Source organism: Amblyraja radiata, chromosome 37, assembly GCF_010909765.2.
Source record: "Amblyraja radiata isolate CabotCenter1 chromosome 37, sAmbRad1.1.pri, whole genome shotgun sequence".
NCBI lineage: Eukaryota > Metazoa > Chordata > Chondrichthyes > Rajiformes > Rajidae > Amblyraja > Amblyraja radiata.
The window spans coordinates 13,582,644-13,603,789 of record NC_045992.1 but is presented as its reverse complement, the minus strand read 5'-3'; the positions used below and the strand labels follow the sequence as shown (position 1 = coordinate 13,603,789).

The 21,146-nt window shown below is 45.9% G+C and overlaps 1 protein-coding gene across 1 annotated transcript; it reads right to left on the bottom strand.

Moving 5' to 3' along the window:
* Positions 1 to 1,835: 1,835 nt before the first annotated feature.
* Positions 1,836 to 16,762, bottom strand: LOC116966368 (nodal-like). The gene is made up of 3 exons (XM_033012550.1): positions 16,294 to 16,762; positions 8,672 to 9,547; positions 1,836 to 2,444 (listed from the first exon to the last, which is right to left on the bottom strand). Exons 1-3 carry the CDS (start codon positions 16,681 to 16,683, stop codon positions 2,292 to 2,294), a joined length of 1,419 nt encoding a protein of 472 aa, XP_032868441.1. The 5' UTR covers positions 16,684 to 16,762; the 3' UTR covers positions 1,836 to 2,291.
* Positions 16,763 to 21,146: the final 4,384 nt, after the last annotated feature.

Below are 21,146 nucleotides of genomic sequence, written 5' to 3'. Positions count from 1 at the left end.
TTATTCTTCCCTCTTAAACAATGTTAGCTGTCCCCCAGTCCCCTGGCATCATGAGATAACCAAGTAGGTTGTCAAATGATGTTCAAAGCTTCTGCAATTTCCTTTCTTTTGCCAACTTCAGACATGCTCGATTGGAATAGAGGACCAGAGGACAAGGGTTTAAGGTCAGGGGAGATTTAATAGGAACCTGGGGGTCAACTTTTTTTTATACAAAGGGTGGTGTATGGAATGAACTGCCGGGGGAAGTAGTGGAGGCAAGTACCATCACAAAGTTTAAGAAACATTTAAACAGGTACATGGATAGGATAGGTTTAGAGGGATATTGATAAATGTAGGCAGGTGGGACTACTGTAGATGGGCATGTTGGTTAGCGGGGGCAAGTTGGGCCGAAGAACCTGTTTCACGCTGTGAGACGCTGTCTCTATGACATGCACCATCTGGTCCTGGAGATTTATCCACTTCCAACCCATTAATCCATTCTTACCCAGTATCCACATCCTTCACGTTTATGCATTAGTCACTTATTCATTGCCTGATAGGCCCCATTGTATCCTTCGCTGCACTCTTGTTCTTAATGTACTCGACGTGCCTGTCCCAACTATGCAATTTTTTTTTTCGGCGACTTGCCGGCACCCGTCATAGTCGCAACAGGTTGCCGAAATGTTTCAACCTGTTGAAAATCCAGCGGCGACCAGAAAAAGGTACGACTCTTTGGGCGACTACTCGCCACCAAACAGGCGTCACCCCGCGCGCGACATGTCTGATTTTCTTCAACACTATTATTTTCAGGTTGGTGTTTCCAGTTCAATTTTGCTGTCACTGCTCAGCCTTGTAAAGCTGACCTTTACTGTTTTATCTTTGGCCAAAGTTAACCATGTTTGGACCGCTACAATGAAAATGTCTCTATTGTCCTTATATGCATCCAATTTTATTCATCAAAATTAACTCCAGAATTGTCCTCCCTTTCGTTGGGTTTGTCATACACTTGTTCCAAATGCAAGTTCTCAAAACTAAGGTTACTTTCTGACCCCTAAGCACTGAAATTTTCTTGCCAACAGCTAGCCACCTTCTCTCTCTTTAAGCCATTCAAGTAATCGCATTTTTAATATTATGTAGCTCAGTGATAAATATTATCTGAATGCTCTTGCGAAGCTTCTTGCATTAGGGCTAGAAGGGAGTGCACATCTCTCACAGGGTTGTGTATGCACCTTCCCTGCCCTTGTGCTCCATCCACAAAGAAACACATTCTCTCCATTTCCAGATTAAACTCCATTCCCCTTGCTGTTTTTCCCAGTCCCTACCTGCTGTGGAGCTGCACTCAGGATCCAACTTTGTGGCTCTTATAGGGTGAGATTCTCGATTCGGTTCTTTGTAGCAGCAAGCGATGGATCAGGATCTGGAAATGTTTCAACTGGTTCTTTGATTTCCACCAGTTAGGTGATAAAGGCACGGACGTAATTCACTGGACTTCTTAGTTCTTCGCCTCCTCGAGGGCAATGACTGTTCTTTCCTTGTGATCTGCTCTTCCTTCATTGCATAATCGTGTGTAGAATGTGCTCAATTGTTTAAGAATATGAATCCAACGGTGTCACCAGGCCCATTGTGACAGATGCATTTCCAGCCCTCGTGTTGCGTACCCTGCTGCTCACTAAGTGCTCCTGTCACTTTGCGAACCTGTCCATTGCGTGCTCCATGGAACAATTGATGACTGAAGGGAGTAGTGACAACCACGGAATATCTTGTGAAGATCATTTGGAACTCCTTATCACCGGAATTATCAAAGAAACTGTGCTGCTATTAAAAGAAAGCCGAATACATAACACAAGAATCAACTCCAGTATGGATAAGATTTTTAATATAAATAGTTTGCTGATTGTACAGTCATATATGTTGAGCTATAAAAATATAATCAGGAACATTTTCAAATGTAGATAATATACAACAGTGCAGTTTTAACTTGTTTTGCATTTGCTTTCCCCTTGCATCTGCTTTGCACATCTTCCTTGGGAGGCATCAATGTTTATCTGGATGTAGTTTCGCTACCATTCGCCAATGTCTGTTGAATATTTGACTGCTGCAGCCACTTGCACCCAGTTCTACTAATCGATCCACGCGCTTTTACTTCCACGAAAGGTTACTCCTCCCACCAGTGCCCAGGACTGCTTGACCAGTTAGCTGTTGAACTGTAGGGGCCGTGAGTGCAGAGTAATCCGTTAAACGCAGCCACTCGGATCGTGCCGATACCACGCGGGCTTTTGTCTTGACACATGAGGTTAATACGGGGAGGTAAGTCAACGACATCCACACTCTCGGACCACCATGTTCTCATGATGGCGTAACACCACCTCGCCCTTTTCTATGTACAGCATGCTCATTGGACTCATTTTAGTGGGGACACAACACGGGGAAGGCACCAGCGATGGATGATGGAATTTGAGCAAACTCTGGGGGGGGGGGGAAAAAAAGATACATGGCTCAGAATTCTTAAAATACAGGTTACATTTTAAAATATAGAAACAAGGAACTGCAGATGCTGGTTTAACATTTTTAAATATAGAAATGAGGAACTGCAGATGCTTGTTTACAAAAAAGGACACGAAGTGTGGAGTAAGAGCAACTCAGCGGTTCAGACAGCATCTCTGGGGGATAGGAATAGGCAACGTTTCAGGTCGAGACCCTTTTCAAATAGTCTGATCTTGGTTTAAGTCAGCATATTGTGTAGTTCCTTCTTACACGAGTGGTGGAGTAACTCGGGGGATCAGGCTTGAACTATGGAGTTACTCCAGCACTTTGTCTTTTCTCATCATTTTAAATGTTAGTTACATATTGACTTTAACACCACTGTGACATTGCATCCTGCCTTTCAGATTCAGTGCATGGCACAGCTTTAGAGTTGCAGCAACAATTTTATGCACATATGACCCAAAGCAAAGAAACATTGGGACACATTTAAAATGTAGGGATCATCACAACGCAGCTTAAAGTCCCCGTGTTCATGCATAATATTGGATAGTAACCTATAAAACCTGCCCCTACAATTTATCCAGCACAAAACTAAATTGACTGATAGCACGAAATGCTGGTGTAACTCAGTGGGTGAGGCAGCATCTATGGAGCGAAGGAAATAGGCAACATTTCGGGTCGAAATCCTTCTTCAGACTGATGTGAGGGTGGGTGGGAGGAAGAAAGGAGGAGCGGGGGAGGGAGCGGGAGCCAGAGGGCTGAGGGAGAGCTGAGAAGAGGAGGAGAAAGTAAGGACTACCTGAAATTAGAGAAGTCAATGTTCATACCGCTGGGGTGCAAACTGCCCAAGCGAAATACGAGGTGCTGCTCCTCCAATTTACGGTGGTCCTCACTCTGGCCATGGAGGAGGCCCAGGATAGAAAGGTCGGATTCGGAATGGGAGGGGGAGTTGAAGTGCTGAGCCACCGGGAGATCAGGTTGGTTATTGCGAACTGAGCGGAGGTGTTGGGCGAAGCGATCGCCAAGCCTATGCTTGTAAATGTCCAAAGCCAGGAGATGTTTATCCTGTCTGCCTTAATTCCCAAAGGGCAATTCACAAGCCATTTTCTTGCGAGTTAATCTATTCAGTGATAATTGGGTCACAGCAGAGTTGTTGGGACCTTGTTGCACAACGCTATACCTGATTTTCTTGAGTAGTTCCATTAGGTGAATTGATAATGCTTATTCGTTATGATGTTTATCTTAGAGACCTTTTCAAAGTCAAATACCAAGACCATGCTACTATAGCTATTGGAATGAGGGGGGTGATCTTATTGAAACCTACTGAATAATGAAAGGCCTAGATAGTGTGGATGTGGAGAGCATGTGGGAGTGTATGTTTCCAGTAGTGTGAGAATCTAACACCAGAGGGCACAGCCTCAGATTAAAAGGGCCTACCTTTAAGAATGGAGATGAAGAGTAATTTCTTCAGCAAAGAGTGGTGAATCCGTGGAATTCATTGCCACAGATGGCTGTGGGGGCCGTCTTTGTGTATTTTTAAAGTGGGGATTGATAGGTTCTTGATTCAAAAGGGTGTCCATGGTTATGGGGAAGAAAGCAGGAGAATGGGAATGAGAGGAAAAATAGCTCAGCCATGATCGAATGGCAGAGCAGACTCAATGGGCTAAATGGCATAATTCTGTTCCTACATCTTATGGTCTTATGATTTTAGTTTAGTTTAGAGATACAGCGTGGCAATGGGTCCTTAGGCCCACTGAGTCAACAATCACCCATACACTACTAGTTCTATTCTGCATGCTAGGGACAATTTACAGAAGCCAATTAACCTACAAACCTGCATGTCTTTGGGGTGTTGGAGGAAACTAGAGCACCTGGAGAAAACCCACGCGGTCACAGGGAAAACGTACAAAATCCATACAGACAGCACCCGTAGTCAGGATCGAACCCGGGTCTCTGGCGCTGTAAGGCAGTAACTCTGCTGCCAGTGGGCTGCCCTGCATCACTTTTATGAGGTGATGGAGGAATTTCTGGTCACAACTTTACAGAAGTTGCATGACATCTTTTGGAGGATGTTAGCAGGACTTGGAAAGTTGTTGTTATGTGGAAAGATTGGAAATGTCAGCATTGCTTTCTTTTGACACAGTAGAGACTGAAAGGAATCTTAATGATACATAATATTATGAAGGGCATAGTTTACCAGAGGAGTTAAAATCAGGCAAAGGACACAAAAATGGTAACTCAGCAAGCGAGGCAGCATCTCTGGAGGACATTGATAGGTGACATTTCGGGTCGGCAGCCTTCTTCAGACTGAGAAAATGTTTTGCAATCCTACAGAATGATAATGATCTGGAATTTACAACCTGAAGTGAGGCAAAGATGAAAATTTTCATCACATTTAAGAAACACAGGTTTCATTACCACGGGTACAGGGAGTTATTAGAATGTGGCAGCACAGAACCATGAGCTAAAGGGCCTGCCGTGTATTGATAAATGAGTTCTAATGATGAGAGGGATAGACAGAGTTGACGTGGATAAGCTTTTTCCATTGAGAGTAGGGAAGATTCAAACAAGAGGACATGATTTGAGAATTAAGGGACAAAAGTTTAGGGGTAACATGAGGGGGAACTTCTTTACTCAGAGAGTGGTAGCTGTGTGGAATGAGCTTCCAGTGGAAGTGGTGGAGGCAGGTTTGATTTTATCATTTAAAAATAAATTGGATCGGTATATGGACGGGAATGGAATGGAGGGTTATGGTCTGAGTGGAGGTAGATGGGACTAGGTGAGAATAAGTGTTCGGCATGGACTAGAAGGGTCGAGATGGCCTGTTTCCGTGCTGTAATTGTTATATGGTTATAATGTTGTATCAGTGTAAAGTGATGCACAAGTATGCTTCAACACCGTGTCTAGATTCTGCACAGTGTCCTCACAGCTAAGGTTACACAAATCTTTTTACTTCGAAAAATGGCACACATGTGGCTGAACTGCAAACAGATAAGAATGAACCTCAGGCTGTTGGACTGGAAGTTGTGGTCAGTGGTAAGCCATTTGGGGTCACCGTTGACCTATGAAAACAGTGCACATTTGAGCTCTTGCTGTTACCCCTGCAGAAACTGATGGGAACAACCTAGCTCCAACACTCACGGAGACACCTTGAGGTATGGGAAGGGATCTTACTCAGCACATGCTGTAGGGAATTTAATTTAATGATACAGCGTGGAAATAGGCCCTTCAGCCCACCGAGTCCATGCCAACCAGCTATAACCCGTACATTAGTTCTATCCGACACACGACGAACAATATACAAAAGCCAATTAACCTACAAACCTGCACATATTTGCAGTGTTGGAGGAAACCAGAGCACCTGGAGAAGACCCATACTGTCACAGGGAGAACGTACAAACTCCACACAGACAACACACGAGGCCAAGATCAAACCCGGGTCTCTGGCACCGTGAGGGAGCAGTTCTACCACTATGCCACTGTATCACCCCTATCTAGAGTGGAAAGAGGTCCATCATCCCAACTTGCCCAAGCTGACCAACATGCCCCATCTACACTCTTCCCACCTGCCTGAGTTTGGTCAATATCCCACTACCTCTATCCCATCCATGTACCTGTCCAAATGTTTTTTAAACTTTGTGAGTTTACCTGCCTCAACTACCTCCTCCGGAAGTTCATTCCATATGCCGACCACCCTTTGTGTAAAAAAGCTCACCCTCAGGTTTATTCAAACTTTCCCACCCTCACCTTAAAACTATGTCCTATTCTGAGTAAAAATTACCCTACCTACAGTATTCCTCTCTTCAGCTTATCTCTCTTCATCCCTCTATAAGACACCCCTCATCCTCCTGCACTCCAAGAAATAAAGTCCTAACCTATTCAACCTTTCGGTACATGTGACAATAAACTGACCTTGAAGCCAATGTCTTGTACAACTGTAACATGACCTCCAAACTGTTGCTCAGAACAAACCTGGCCAACATTGTAGCTGCCAATAACTCAACATTTCTGATATTCAGTAACATTTTTTAAAAGGTCAAGCCTTTACCTATTTATTTATGATTATTAGAATGTTTCAAAAAAAATGAAAGCACACAAACACAGAGCACAGGGCTTACAGGGTGGGTGACTAAAGACCTTGTTGGTTTGTTTAAAGGTAAAATGCTTAGGGAGAGAATCTGGAAGCTGCTACGGCAGAGGGCGCTGTATTTGGAATAAGAAGAATGAAAAAGATGCATACTAAGGCTTGAACTACAGGAAAGTTAGGACTGCAATTGAATTTTAGTTAAAAAAATAATGAGGGCTGAAGCCACAAATTCTTTGAAGAAAAGTTTGCAACTACATAATTGGAAGACAGAATAAGTTGTTGTGCCCTGGGTGAGGTGATTGAGTTGCACTAGGGCTTTGGGCTGTTTTTGCTCAAATATTGGGATTTTTTGAGATTGAAAGATTCTTGATTCACAGGCGTGGGGAGGGTTATGGGGAGCAGGCAGGAAAATTGAGTTGAGAGGAATAGATAGATCAGCCATGATTGAATGGTGGAGTAGATTAGATAGGCCGAATGACTTAATTATGCTCCTATGACTTATGCATGAACACTGGGGCCATGCATTGCACCTTTTAAGAACTGGATATAAATTTGAAAAGACAGGATACTAAATTATATGGGGAAGTGAAAAGGGAAATGGGATTAAAAGTGAAAGCTACAGTTGAAGAGCTGGCATGGTCACATATTTGGCACGTGTATGCCGTCTATATATATACGAACAAAGAACATCTTTGTTCTGCGCCAATATCACTTCAGCAGTTACAGAAAGTGCGCAGCTTTACTGTCAACAAGAGTTGAAGAAAGTCAGAATCGGAGCTGGCGGAGCTGCTGCCTCACAGCGCCAGAGTTCCGCATTCGATCCTGACCTCGGGTGCTCTCTGTGTGGTGTTTGCACGTTCTACCTGTGACCGTGTGGGGTTTTTCCGGCTGCTCCGGATTCCTTGCCATGCCAAGGATATACGGTTTTCTGGTTTAATTGTCCCCAGTCTGTAGGGAATGGATTGACAAAGTGGGATAATATGGAGCAAGTGTGAATGGAGAAGGATCAGTGGTTGGCATGGACTCAGTGGGCGAATGGACCTGTTTCCATACTATGTCTCTTAACGTGTTCCATTTAAATGCACCCGCTCTCCACGTCCTGCAGTATAATTGAATGGGGGCACAAGGAACTGCAGAACATAAGATAATAATTGATGGGAATAGAATTAGACCTACTCCGCCATTCAATCATGACTGATCTATCTCTCCCTCCTAACCTCATTCTCCTGCCTTCTCCCCATAACCTCTGACACGTGTTAGAATCTTAAGCAATACACAAAGTGTTAAGAGAACAGTCAGGCAGCATCTTTGGAGGTAAATGACAGACGGTGTTTAGGGTCGGGATCCGAGTCTGAAGAAGGGTCCTGACCCGAAATATCGCCGGTCAATTCCCTCCACAGATGCTGCCTGGTCCACTGAGTTTCTCCAGCACAGGAAACCTGAACGGAAACCTCTGGAGACTTTGCGCCCCACCCAAGGTTTCCTTGCGGTTCCTGGAGGTTGCAGGTGGTTGCCGGAGGTTACAGGTAGTGGAAGCAGGTAGGGAGACTGACACAAACCTCCGGGAACCGCACGGAAACCTTGGATGGGGCGCAAAGTCTCCAGAGGTTTCCGTTCAGGTTTCCTAAGTGGGACAGGGGCAGAAAGGTACTGAATGATGGTTCCTCTAAATCTCTTGTTGGCCGTTAGTGGCCATCATACATCAGTCTAAAGAAGGGTTTCAGCCCGAAACGTTGCCTATTTCCTTCGCTCCATAGATGCTGCTGCACCCGCTGAGTTTCTCCAGCATTTTTGTCTACCTTCGATTTTCCAGCATCTGCAGTTCCTTCTTAAATACATTTGTGATCTCTAGTTTTGGACACGAACAGTCTAATTACATATGCCCATCATAGTTATTCATCTCAGTAAATACTTGCATTAAGCGTCCTCTCGACATATTTTCCAGAGGGGAAGAGGTCCAGCCTTTTAAATCTTGTTCAATGGGTCTAACCTTTGATATCAACAACCAGAGAGCGGCGATCGCTGGTCGGCGCGGACTCGGTGGGTCGAAGGACTTGTTTCCGCACTGTATCTCTAAACTAAACTAACATGAAGCGGCATTTAACATATTAATGACCTTACCTGCATGTAAGCATGGTTGGTGGGTTTAACATCCTCTCCGGTTGGAATCGGACACTCTCCCTGGCAGCGGAAAGCGTTGTACACCTTGGGGAAGATGACCCAGGCACCCCAGCCGATTTTACCAAATTTAATTTCAAACTTGATCCTCCGGCACGGAGTCGAGCTGCCCGCCTTGCCGTGGTGGCGGGCGTGCCGGTGGCGAGGGGCTCCGCTGCGCCCCGCTCTGCCCTTACCATTACCCTTGCCCCTACCCCTGCCCCGGCCTCTGCCATTGCCCCGGCCCCAGCCATGGCCAGACTTGCTGCCCTGCTTTCGCCGACCGACTTTCCTCTTGCGGGGTCTCCGCACTCGCTTTGAACCTTTAGCGTCTTTCAGCAGCGAGGATGTCCCCGAGCAACTGCGCTCTGCTCTCCGGGAGAATACCAAGAGTAAGGCCATCTCCTTGCTCTCGGGCTTGGCTTTGGCCATGGGGTCCGGCAGCGACCGCTTCCTCTTGCACACCAGGCTCTCTGTCGGCGGAAGGTCGCCTTGCTCACCCTGGTCGCGGCTCATCCAGCGCCGCAGGATGTCGGTAACGTTGTACACGGCGCAGCCGGCCGAGTCCTCCAGCGCCGAGTCGGGAGGGAAGGATCCCAGGACCAGCTGGTCTTGGCAGACGCTGGGGCCACACGGGTACTGAGAGTGGTGGCGGATCTCCAGCAGCGAGCAGGACTCGGCGAAGGCCGGCACACTGATCCTCAGCTCGGCGAACTGAAGCTGCTCGTTGGCGGCGAGGCTCGACATGTCAAAGGTGACAATCCAGCGGCTCCCGTTGTGACGGAAACCTAGGGAAAGATGAACAACAGCGATTACATTCAGTGAGAGCGAGCGACCTTCCTAAAGGATACGCACACCTCCAGATACAACAAATGTTTCTTTCCTGCTGTTATCATAGAAACATAGAAAATAGGTGCAGGAGCAGGCCATTCGGCCCTTCGAGCCTGCACCGCCATTCAATATGATCATGGCTGATCATCCAACTCAGTATCCTGTACCTGCCTTCTCTCCATACCCCCTGATCCCTTTAGCCATCTAACTCCCTCTTAAATATAGCCAACGAACTGGCCTCAACTACATTCTGTGGCAGAGAATTCCACAGATTCACCACTCTCTGTGTGAATTTTCTTTTCTCATCTCGGTCCTAAAAGACTTCCACCTTATCCTTAAACTGTGACCCCTTGTTCTGGATCTTCTACTGCGCTGACACTGCTCAATATTTTACGTAAATTAATGACTACACCCAACAGGCAACTGAGCCATCCCATCAACAACTACAGAGCGGACCTGAGCTACCATCCACCTCATTGGAGAGCCTGTCTGAAGAAGGGTCTCGACCCGGAACATCACTCCAGAGATGCTGCCTGTCCCGCTGAGTTACTCCAGCATTTTTTGTCTGCTTTCGATTTAAACCGACGTCTGCAGTTCTTTCCTACAAATGCAGCCTAAACCCCACTGAGTTACCAGCACCTGTGTTTAAGAAGGAACTGCAGATGCTGGAAAATCGAAGGCACGAAACGTTGCCTATTTCCTTCGCTCCATAGATGCTGCTGCACCCGTTGAGTTTCTCCAGCTTTTTTGTGTACCAGCACCTGTGGTTGCTTGTTTCTAAATGGAGTTGCGCGAACAAGTTTTTATTTTACGCAGACGGCGATGAGAGGCTGGAACGCGATACTGGTGGTGGCGGTGGAGAGAAATAGGATACTAGATTTTTAAGAGGCTTTTAAGCAGACACATGGCATGCAGAGAATGGGGGGGATATGGATCATGAACGAACAGATGAGATTAGTTTATATGAAGAGTCCCGTCCCGAAAATCACCTATCCAAGTCTATCCAAGTACATGGCATGAGCTGCCAGAGGAGGTAGTTGAGGCAGGTACTATAACTACATTTAAAATACATTTGGACAGGTACACGGATAGGAAATGTTTAGATATACAGACCAAATGTGGACAAGTGGGACTAATGTGGATGGGGCTAGTATAGATTGGTCGGCAATGGCCAGAAGAGCCTGCTTCCATACAGTGTGACTGGCTGGCTCCAGAGATGCTGTCTGACCCGCTGCGTTATCCCCAGCAATTTGTTTTTAGAATAAAGAGGCATTAGGGTCCAACATTTGTAGGGATCTAACGTGTCAGCCTTTGGTGGCGAGGACGGGAAGAAGCGAAGGGCTGATACTGAACGCCAGGTTAAAGCGCCGAGCGATGGGAGCAGGACAAGGCCGCGGGGCAACTGCACACGACCCAATTCCGCATTTGAAATTTCAGGGGGAAACACAATTAGGTATTAAACCAGGGAAATAACTAGCTTTTTATCGACAACTGTCTGATAAAGTCACTGTGGTGAGAGTGGAATTCTCTGCCTCAGAGGGTGGTGGAGGCTGGTTCTCTGGATGCTTTCAAGAGAGAGCTAGATAGGGCTCTTAAAAATAGCGGAGTCAGGGGATATGGGGAGAAGGCAGGAACGGGGTACTGATTGGGGATGATCAGCCATGATCACATTGAATGGCGGTGCTGGCTCGAAGGGCCGAATGGCCTACTATTGTCTATTGTCTATTAACTGAACAACCCTATGGCCGACTAGACAGTGGTCCTGACCTTATCATTGGAGACCCTCACATTATCTTTATGGAATTTTGCTTGCACGAAAGGTTATTCCCTTTATCCCACATCTGTACACTGGAAGCGGCTCGATTGTAACCATGCACAGTTTCCCCGCAGACTGGAGAGCACACGGCAACAATATTGTTACTGTACTTCGGTCCACGTGACAATAAACTCAACTAAAACTACATACAACAATGTCAAGAAAACTCAAAGTTGACAACACATCTCAGAAGAAAGGTCTCGACCCGAAACGTCGCCCCAGAGATGTTGTCTGTCCCATTGAGTTACTCCAGCACTTTGTGTCTATCTATGGTTTAAACCAGCATCTACAGTTCCTTCGTTTCCTAAACAAATGAGCTCCCCCCTGTGTTAACTCTGCTCAAGGTACACTTCCAGAGACCCGGACACTTCACTGCTCAGCTGCAAATGATGTCGCGATATCTTCTCGGCCCCTTGAGCTATAATGACTAGTCCTCAGTCAACAGCCACCCCAGGCAGCAGAGCCGTGCCGTGGGCTGAGATGTCGAGAAGACCACCACAACCACCAGCTCAAATAGCTGTAGGATTTCCCAATTCTCCCAGAAGAGGCAGCGAAGTTGGAACAATTTCCTGCCCAGTATTTATTCTCTAAATCCCGCCCCCGCCCCCCCACCAAACCAGATTTTGGGTCGTAAGCAAAACACTATTTGCTGGAAGAACTCAGCGGGTCGGGCAGCATCCGTGGAGGGAAACTGACAGGGGACGTTTCCCGGCGGGACACTTCAAGATCGTTATCGGGTTGCTTTTTTGTGAAATGTTGTCCGGGCTGCCCAATCGTGCTCTGGAGACGCGGAACACACGAACGGCGGCCGGTTATTGTTGCTGCCTGTCCCGCTGAGTTACTCCAGCATTTTGTGTCTATTTTCGATGTAATTCAGCATCTGCAGTTCCTTCCTACACACGAACGGTTAAGGAAGGCCAATATGCAATGGATTAATCATCGCGTTAGCTTCCTATATATGTAAACACGCGGGTGAAAAGTAAATAAAATCTGATGCTGAAAATCTGGAATACAATTAGAAAATGCTGGAAATGGTCAGGCAGCAGCTGTGGACTGAGAAAATAGACCTATTCCATCATTTCTAGTTGTGTTTCAATATAAACTTGCTGGAATCAGTTTCCGCGCGTCAATAGACAACAGACAATAGGTGCAGGAGTAGGCCATTCGGCCACTCGAGCCAGCACCGCCATTCAATGTGATCATGGCTGATCTCTTCTCATCCTTCTAAACTCCAGAGTGTACAAGCCCAGCTGCTCCATTCTCTCAGCATATGACAGTCCCGCGTTCCCGGGAATTAACCTTGTAAACCTAAACTGCACTCCCTCAATAGCAAGAATGTCCTTCCTCAAATTAGGGGACCAAAACTGCACACAATACTCCAGGTGTGGTCTCACTAGGGCTCTGTACAACTGCAGAGGGACCTCTTTGCTCCTGTATTCGATTCCTCTTGTTATAAAGGCTAACATGCCATTCGCTTTCTTCACTGCCTGTTGTACCTGCATGCTTACTTTCATAGACTGATGTTCAAGGACCCCCCAGATCAGGTGTACTTCCCCGTTTCCCCGTACGTTAGGGAAAGAAATGCTCACAATATTGAGTAAATGCTGGGTAAACACATTAACTAATGGTTGAGCCTTGCTTTCGGCTAGGCACGCAGTATTATCAATTACTGATCATGTTGGTCTGGTGTATTTTTGAAGAGAACACGAGAACCTCCTCCCTGCAGTGTAGAGGCTGGAAACATAGAAACATAGAAAATAGGTGCAGGAGGAGGCTATTCGGCCCTTCGAGCCAGCACCGCCATTCATTGTGATCATGGCTGATCATCCACGATCAGTAACCCGTGCCTGCCTTCTCCCCATACCCCTTGATTCCGCTAGCCACAAGAGCTCTATCTAACTCTTTTAAATTCATCCAGAGAATTGGCCTCCACTGCATTCTGTGGCAGCGAATTCACACAAATTCACAACTCTCTGGGTGAAAAAGTTTTTTCTCATCTCAGTTTTAAATGTCCTCCCCTTTATTCTTAGACTGTGGCCCCTGGTTCTGGACTTTCCCAGAATTGGGACCATTTTTCCTGCATCTAGCTTGTCCAATCCTTTTATAATTTTATATATTTTTATAAGATCCCCTCTCATCTTTCTAAATTCCAGTGAACACAAGCCCAGTCTTTCCAATCTTTCCTCATATGACAGTCCCGCCATCCCGGGGACTAACCTCGTGAACCGACGCTGCACTCCCTCAATAATAATAGATGTCCTTCCTCAAATTAGGAGACCAAAACTGCACACAGTGCTCCAGATGTGGTCTCACCTGGAGTAAAGGAACTTGAAATGCCTCTTTGCAAGTATAAGGAACAGCGCTTGTCTATTCAATTAATGCATTGTGAAATGATACCGTGTTTCTGAGAAGTTGTATTCATATTGCCCATTAAATAAGGCAATCGATAGTTGTTTTTAAGCGGAAAAAAAGACAGTTCTGGAAAAACTCAGAGGGTCAGGCAGCATCTCTGAAGAATGTGGATAGGTGACGTTTGGGGTCGGGACCCTTCTTCAAATCTAAGAAGGGTCCCTTTCCGAAACGTCACCTACCCATGTTCTCCGGAGATGCTGCCTGACCGCTGAGTTTCTCCAGCATTTTTGAGTTTTTTGTAAACCAGCATTTTCAGTTCCTGGTGTCTCTGTTTGTAAGTGGATTATTTTTCTTCTGGGCAGCAGGATGTATGATCAAAAACTTTAATGTAACCTTGCTACCTTTATCCTATACAACTGATCCACCCTTCCATAATCGCTAAACACTCAGGAAAATCGGAAGAATGCTTTCTTAAAAAAATCTCGCAGGACCAAATCCCACATACCCTCTCCATCCCGTCTGAAGAAGGGTCTCGGCTCGAAACGTCACCTACCCCTCTTTTCCAGAGATGCTGCCTGACTCGCTGAGTTACTCCAGTTTTTTTTTTGTCTATCTGCACTCCATCCCTTAAACAATAAAATAGTTCCACCCCACAAGACAACAATTGACACGACATTTGAATAGACAGCGTTTCAGCGCGGCGTAATCTGTGGTGCTAATGAAACACGTTTTTGAGAGGTCAGTTTTATCCTCATCATTAGGTGGGATGGGGGCGTTCCGTTTAGTTTATCTCGCATGGATAAGTCACTGATGCTGTCAAACATACAGTGAGAAATGTCGGCAGAAACAAGGAACCACAGATATGGTTTAAAAAGAAGACACGAAATGCTGGAGTAACTCAGGGGGCGAGGCAGCATCTCTGGAGAACATGCATAGGCAACTCCTGTCCATGTTCCCCAGGGACGCCGCGTGGCCCGTTGAATTACTCCGGCACTTTGTGTTGCCTTATTGAGAAATATCTGACAGGTTGAAGTTGATGATGATGGAATCCTCTGCCACAGAAGGCAGTGGGGAGCGGGAGGCCAATTCACTGGATGTTTGTTTTCAAGAGAGAGTTGGATTTAGCTCTTAAGGCTAAAGGACCAAGGAATATGGGGAAAAGCAGGAACGGGGTACTGATTTTAGATAATCAGCCATGATCATATTGAATGGCATTGCTGGCTCGAAGGGCCGAATGGACTACTGCACCTATTTCTCTGTTTTCGGAAATAATACACAAAAATATGAATATATTGCACGACAGATTCACCATATAGTGTAAAGTAAATAGCTAATGAATAGTTAGATTATGTCCTTTTTATTTTATTGCCCAACCTACAATGGAGTGTCTATTATGCATCCATGTACTCATCTATTTTCGCTGTTACTAACGACACTGAGAAGAGGTCCAATTTGTCATTCATAGGACGGTGCTCCTGCGTTATTTTTTCATGTAAACAACTCCCATACCAAAGGGACAATTGCGCTCTTGTAACCCAACAACAACTAAAGATAAGACACAAAAAGCTGGAATAACGCAGCGGGTCAGACAGCATCTCTGGAGGAAAGGAAGAGGTGACGTTTCGGGGCGAGACCCTTCTTCAGACTTCTGACTTCTTCAGATTTCTGAAGAAGGGTCTCGACCCGAAACGTCAACTTTTCATTTTCTCCAGAGATGCTGTCTGACCCGCTGAGTTACTCCAGCTTTTTTTTGTGTCTCTCTCGGTTTAAACCAGCATCTGCAGTTCCTAATTCCTACACAATAACACATCACTATCACACATTGCCTTTGAACGCACTCGGGACGGGGTGGGGGTGGGGGTCGGGGTGGTGGATAGGGTAGCGGCTGGACACAAGGGATTCGAATCGAGCGGGTAAGTGGGGATAGATTTATGAGTAGTTTTCATCAAAGATCTTTGGTTTTCAAATGAAAAAATGAAAATCAGGTGCTCTTCAAGTTTACCGTAATATGAAACGCGAAACTCTTCCTCACTATACTATCCCCAAAAGACACCATCTTTTTAAAGTTACACCGAGCAGACAACCCGCTTTGCGTTAGTTTGCCGCCAGCAATGTTGCCGTATTGAGAACATTATCCAGTGACAATACTTCAAACGCACTTCAAAAGCCGAGGGTCTGAATGGCGCTATAGAAATGGAAGTTTCCTATAAAAAGCACGGGTTGAATGAAGCGCTTTGCATTTTAAGAAACGGTTGTGGAGAAGAAAAACACAAAGGACCTGGAATTAGTTACCAAATCTGGCCTCATCGTGTGTTAGGGTGTTCACTGGAATGTGGATTGGGGAATGCCAATTGCTGGGAATTCGCCCGCAAAACAGACAGACTGAAAAGATTCTGCATTCCGAGCCAGACCACGACTCGCCTTCATCCTCCGGGCAATCCCTGTTCAAAGCCATCAAAGCATGAATGTGGATTGGACCCGATTGGCTATGTCTGGGAGAGTGATTTGGAGACAATCGCCTGCCACATGAAAAGGCGACTGAAATAGAAAGCATCTCATGTCAAGACGACACACAGAACGAAGTTACACAGAACACAAATACTTTACTTTTCGCCACCAGGCTCCGCACGGTGTCGGCCTCCGGCAGCACGGGTCTTTCGTGAGTGGAGAGACCAGTGTAGTTCCTCGAGTTGGAACTGCGGTACAGGTTGATCATATGCGAGGGCAGGTTCAAGCTGATGTTACGAGCCTCCAGGCTGCGGATGAAAGTTGCCACCTCCCTTCTGGTCGGCAGGGGGCCTGGTTTAGTTTCCAACACACGCCAAGTCCAGTTAGCGGGCGAGAACGCCATGACCACTGGCAAGTGGACCACAGCCGCCAGCAACGCTGTGATTGGGAACTTCATGGCTACTGAGATGCTTGATAAGTCAATCGCCCGCCCTTTATACAGAACCATTCCCTGCGCAGCGACCCACATACTGTCCCAGACAGATCGAAAGTCATTATTTTACTAATTCTGCCCATTCCTGATCAATATGACAGGTAGTAATTAGTTTTGTAAGACAACGGGAATTTTACTTGTACTCTCCGTGTTCCACGGCGTTTCTTTTGTCCCTGCAATTGTCCAATTATTCAGCGTTACTCGGGAGTTTCGATGTTTTATTATAATGAAGCCTTTAGATGTGTAGAAGCGATAGACGCGCCGCGAAGCTGTTACATAACACTCTTGCCAAAAAAAAAGCAGACGACATTGAAATGAGTTACTGGGCAATTTGCAACCGCGAGGAACAAAATCAATTTGATACGAGATGAAAGTACATTGCGTGACCTGGTCAGTTGTAATCAATCCCCAGAGGCTCAGCGGCAAACCCAACAGGTTGACACAAAAAGTTGGAGTAAAACTCAGCGGGTCAGACTGGAGAAAAGGAATGGGTTTCTCCAGAGATGCTGTCTGACCCGCTGAGTCACTCCAGGTTTTTGTGTCTATCCTCGGTTTAAACCAGCATCTGCAGTTCCCTCCTACATATTTTATGCACAGGTTGTTGGTTTAAGCGCATTGGCAGTTAATTCCCACACTAAAATACACATTTTGTATGGACGCCCACCGCCAATGTCGCCTGCGTCCTAGGATTTTTTTTTTTTGCGTTGAAATCACAGAATCGTGTTTAAAAAGCATTTATACCGTTGGAAAAATCAGCGATAAACCGTAACAGCCGGGCATTGGAAGTCATTTTTGTGTCTATCTTTGTTTTTTTTAATGTGGACTGGAAACAGTTAAATTTAACAACAAATATCGAAGCAGGTGGAACTGGATACAAATTTATTTCACTAATTACATTTAAACGATTTAACTAACCCCCACATTCATCCTGACCGTGTCACAGAGTCATACAGCGTGAAAACAGGCCCTTCGGCCCAACATGCCCACACTGACCAACATGTCCCACCTGCACTAGTCCCAAATCCCACCTGCCTGCGTTTGGCCATGTCCCTCTCAACCTGTCTTATCCATGTACCTGTCTAATTGCTTAAAAGTTGCCACAGATCCTGCCACAACTACCTGCTCTGGCAGCTCGTTCCATACACCCACCATCCTTTGTGTGTCGGAAGTAAAGTGTTTGTATTTGACAATTATTTGCATGGGATGAATTGAAACAAGCCCTTGGAAATCCATCTGGCAATTCCATGATTACACTACACTGCCAATTTTTAGCACTTCCTTTATTTTAATGTAATTTTTAAATAAAATATTTTAGTAATAAAATATTTTAGTTATTTAAGAAAGTAAAATTATTATTTAATTTCCGTGAGTCACAAAAATGTATATATCTTAATTTAACTTTGGGTAAATCAGATAATTTAATGGTAGCAGCACCCTGCACATGTCCTTTAAACGTGGCCCCATCACCGTAAAACTGTGCCCTCTACTCTTTGGTATTTCCATCCTGGGGAAAAGGTTCTGACTGTCCACCCTGTCTATGCCTCTCATATAATTTTATACATCTCTGTGGTCTCCCCTCAGTCTCCAGTGCTCTGGGGAAAAAAATCAAGTTCACCCAATCTCTCCCTATGGATAATACCTTCTTATCCTCCTCACTGTCTTGTTTACCACATTGCTTAAGCAAGCATTTGGTCACCTGCCCTCATTACCAAATAAGTTATCTGGCCATACTCTTCTCAAACATCTTGCCATGTCAAAGCTGCTCCATCCTTGCAAGTGGTTAGGAGCAGCCCGATGTTTATTTGACAGCTTATAGGGTTCAGGATGGCATGTTGCCTACGTGGTGACAAGGTTGGGGATATCAACAGGTAGCTGGTGATCATTCTGGAGATGAGATACAGTATATCCCAGACATTGTGGTCTATATTAACACAGGCAGATGAAGTCCTGCAGGCAGAATCTAAAGGGCCTGTCCCACTTTCCCGACTTATTCACAAATTCTCCCGAGTTTTCAAGTGTTCGTAACGAGTCCATAGGAGTCCGTAGATATATCGTAGCGGCTCGTTATTGCAGCCATAGGTACTGGGGGCTATTATTTTACTCGTGGACATTTTTCATCAGGCTGAAAAAACGTCCCGACTTACCTGATGTCCCGAGTATCTGCAGTTGGCATAACGAGCCGCTACGATATATCCACGAACTCCTGCGGCCTGCTACGGACTCGTTACGAACATTCTGCGAGTTTGAAAACTCAGGAGAATTCGTGAATAACTCGGGAAAGTGGGACAGGCCCTTAAGGAGCCAGGAAAGAGTTTAAGAAGCAGGACTTCAACTTTAGTGATCTCTGAGGATCCAGCACATTGATGCAATCGGAACGAAAGCCTGTCAATGCCTTTACTTCTTTATAAGAATGAGGAGATTTGGTATGTCAATTAATACTCTCTATTGAACTTCTACAGGTGCGTGGTAGAGGGCATGTTGACTGGTTGCATCATGACTGGTTCGGTAACTCGAATACCCAAGATGAAGGAGATCACAAGAAAATGGTGAACACTGCCCAATCCATCACTGGTATTGACATTTCCACCATTAAAGGGATCTACAGGAGATGCTGCTCAATAAGGCACCCAGCATCATCAAAGACCCACACCAGCCTGGCCACATCAGGCATTGAGATTTCAATACTACAGGAAGCCCAGAAGAATGTAGGAAGTGAGGAGAGAAGTTAAAAGGGAAATTGGGAAAACAGACATGAAAAAAAAAACTGTCCGGTAAAGTGAAAGAACACATGTCAGCACAGACATTGTGGGCAAGCAGAGACATTGTGGGCTGAAGGGCCTATTCCTGTGCTGGAGCTTTCCATGTTCTAACATCTAGTATGTGTTTTATTCCAACAATAAGACCAAAGGGATAATGAAGGAAAGTATATAACTAACAGGGAACTAAAGGGTAACCAAAATGGAATAGTAGATGGTATGGGTGTGGGCAATCTAAACATGATGATATGGATCGAAACACAAGAGCATGACTTCAAACCAGTAAGATGTGAAGAATTGGATGGGTATTGGTTTATTCTTATAACAGGTACTGTGATACAATAAAAAACTTAGCTTTCCATGCTATCTAGGTAAATCATCTAAATATGATTACAATCAAATCATACATCCAAACAAACCAAACCATACACAATTATAACAGGTAGTGTAAAAAGAGAAAGGATATAGAATCTTTTTTTGACTTTTTTAGAAAATAGATGCATATAGGTGAAAATAGGAGGCTATTTGGCCCTCCGAGCCAGCACCGCCATTCATTGTGATCATGGCTGATCGTCCCCAATCAATAACCCGTGCCTGCCTTCTCCCCATATCCCTTGATTCCACTAGCGCCTAAAGCTCTATCTAACTCTCTCTTAAATCCATCCAGTGATTCTGCCTGCACTGCCTTATGTGGCAGGGAATTCCACAAATTCACAACTCACTGGGTGAAAAAGTTTTTTCTCACCTCAGTCAAAGGAACAAAGCCCACATATGATTGCTTCACCATAAGACTCGATGGGTTGATTAGGCATTCAACCCATCAAGTCTGCCCCGCCACTCAATCATGGCTGACATATTTTTTCCTCTTAAACCCATTCTACTGCCTTTTCACCGTCACCTTTGATGCTCTTTCTAATCAAGAACACATCAGTCACCACTTTAAAAAGAATCAAAGACTTGGCCTCTACAGCTGTCTGTGGCAAGGAGTTACACCACCTATGATTCACCACATATGGCTCAAGATATTCTACCTTATCTCCATTCCAAATGTACACCCTTTTATTCTGAGTCTGTGCCCGCTGGTCCTAGATTTTCCCACCACTGGAACCATCCTCTCCACATCCACTCTATCCAGGCCTTTCATTATTCAGTAAAGGGCCTGTTCCACCAGCATGCGACTGCAAGCGGCTAGCGCGACCTAACGTGGTCGCTTGAGCCGTACGTCCTCGCGGGGCCGGTCCCACTTCGATCGCCGGAGCCGTATGGAATTGTGCGGAGCTGGTCCCGACATCGCACGGGGCTCCGAAAAACTGACACTGTCCAAAAATTCCGCATGACAATGGCCTGTCGGCCCGCAGCCGCATTGAGGCCGTACACAATGCCTCGACGGGCGTGCACAGCGTCTCAACGCCGTACGCAGTGTCTCGACGCCGTATGCAGCATCTTGACGGCATATGCCTAGCGCGTGGTGTTGCGCAATGACGTCACCGCCCGGCGTGCCATTGCGCGATGACGTAACCGCCCGACGCCGTGCGACGTCCAAATTCTGTCGGCCTGCCTCCTGCCCAGCTGATTGGTGAGTATGATGTCAGGACCAGCCCCGCACAACTCCAGACGGCTCCGCGGTTGGAAGAGGGACCGGCCTCGCGAGACCGTACGCCTCAAGCGATCATGTTTGGAGTGGTGGACCTGCTGGTCCGGCAACGGAGAGACCTGTAACGCCTCCCGGATGGAAGGAGGGTA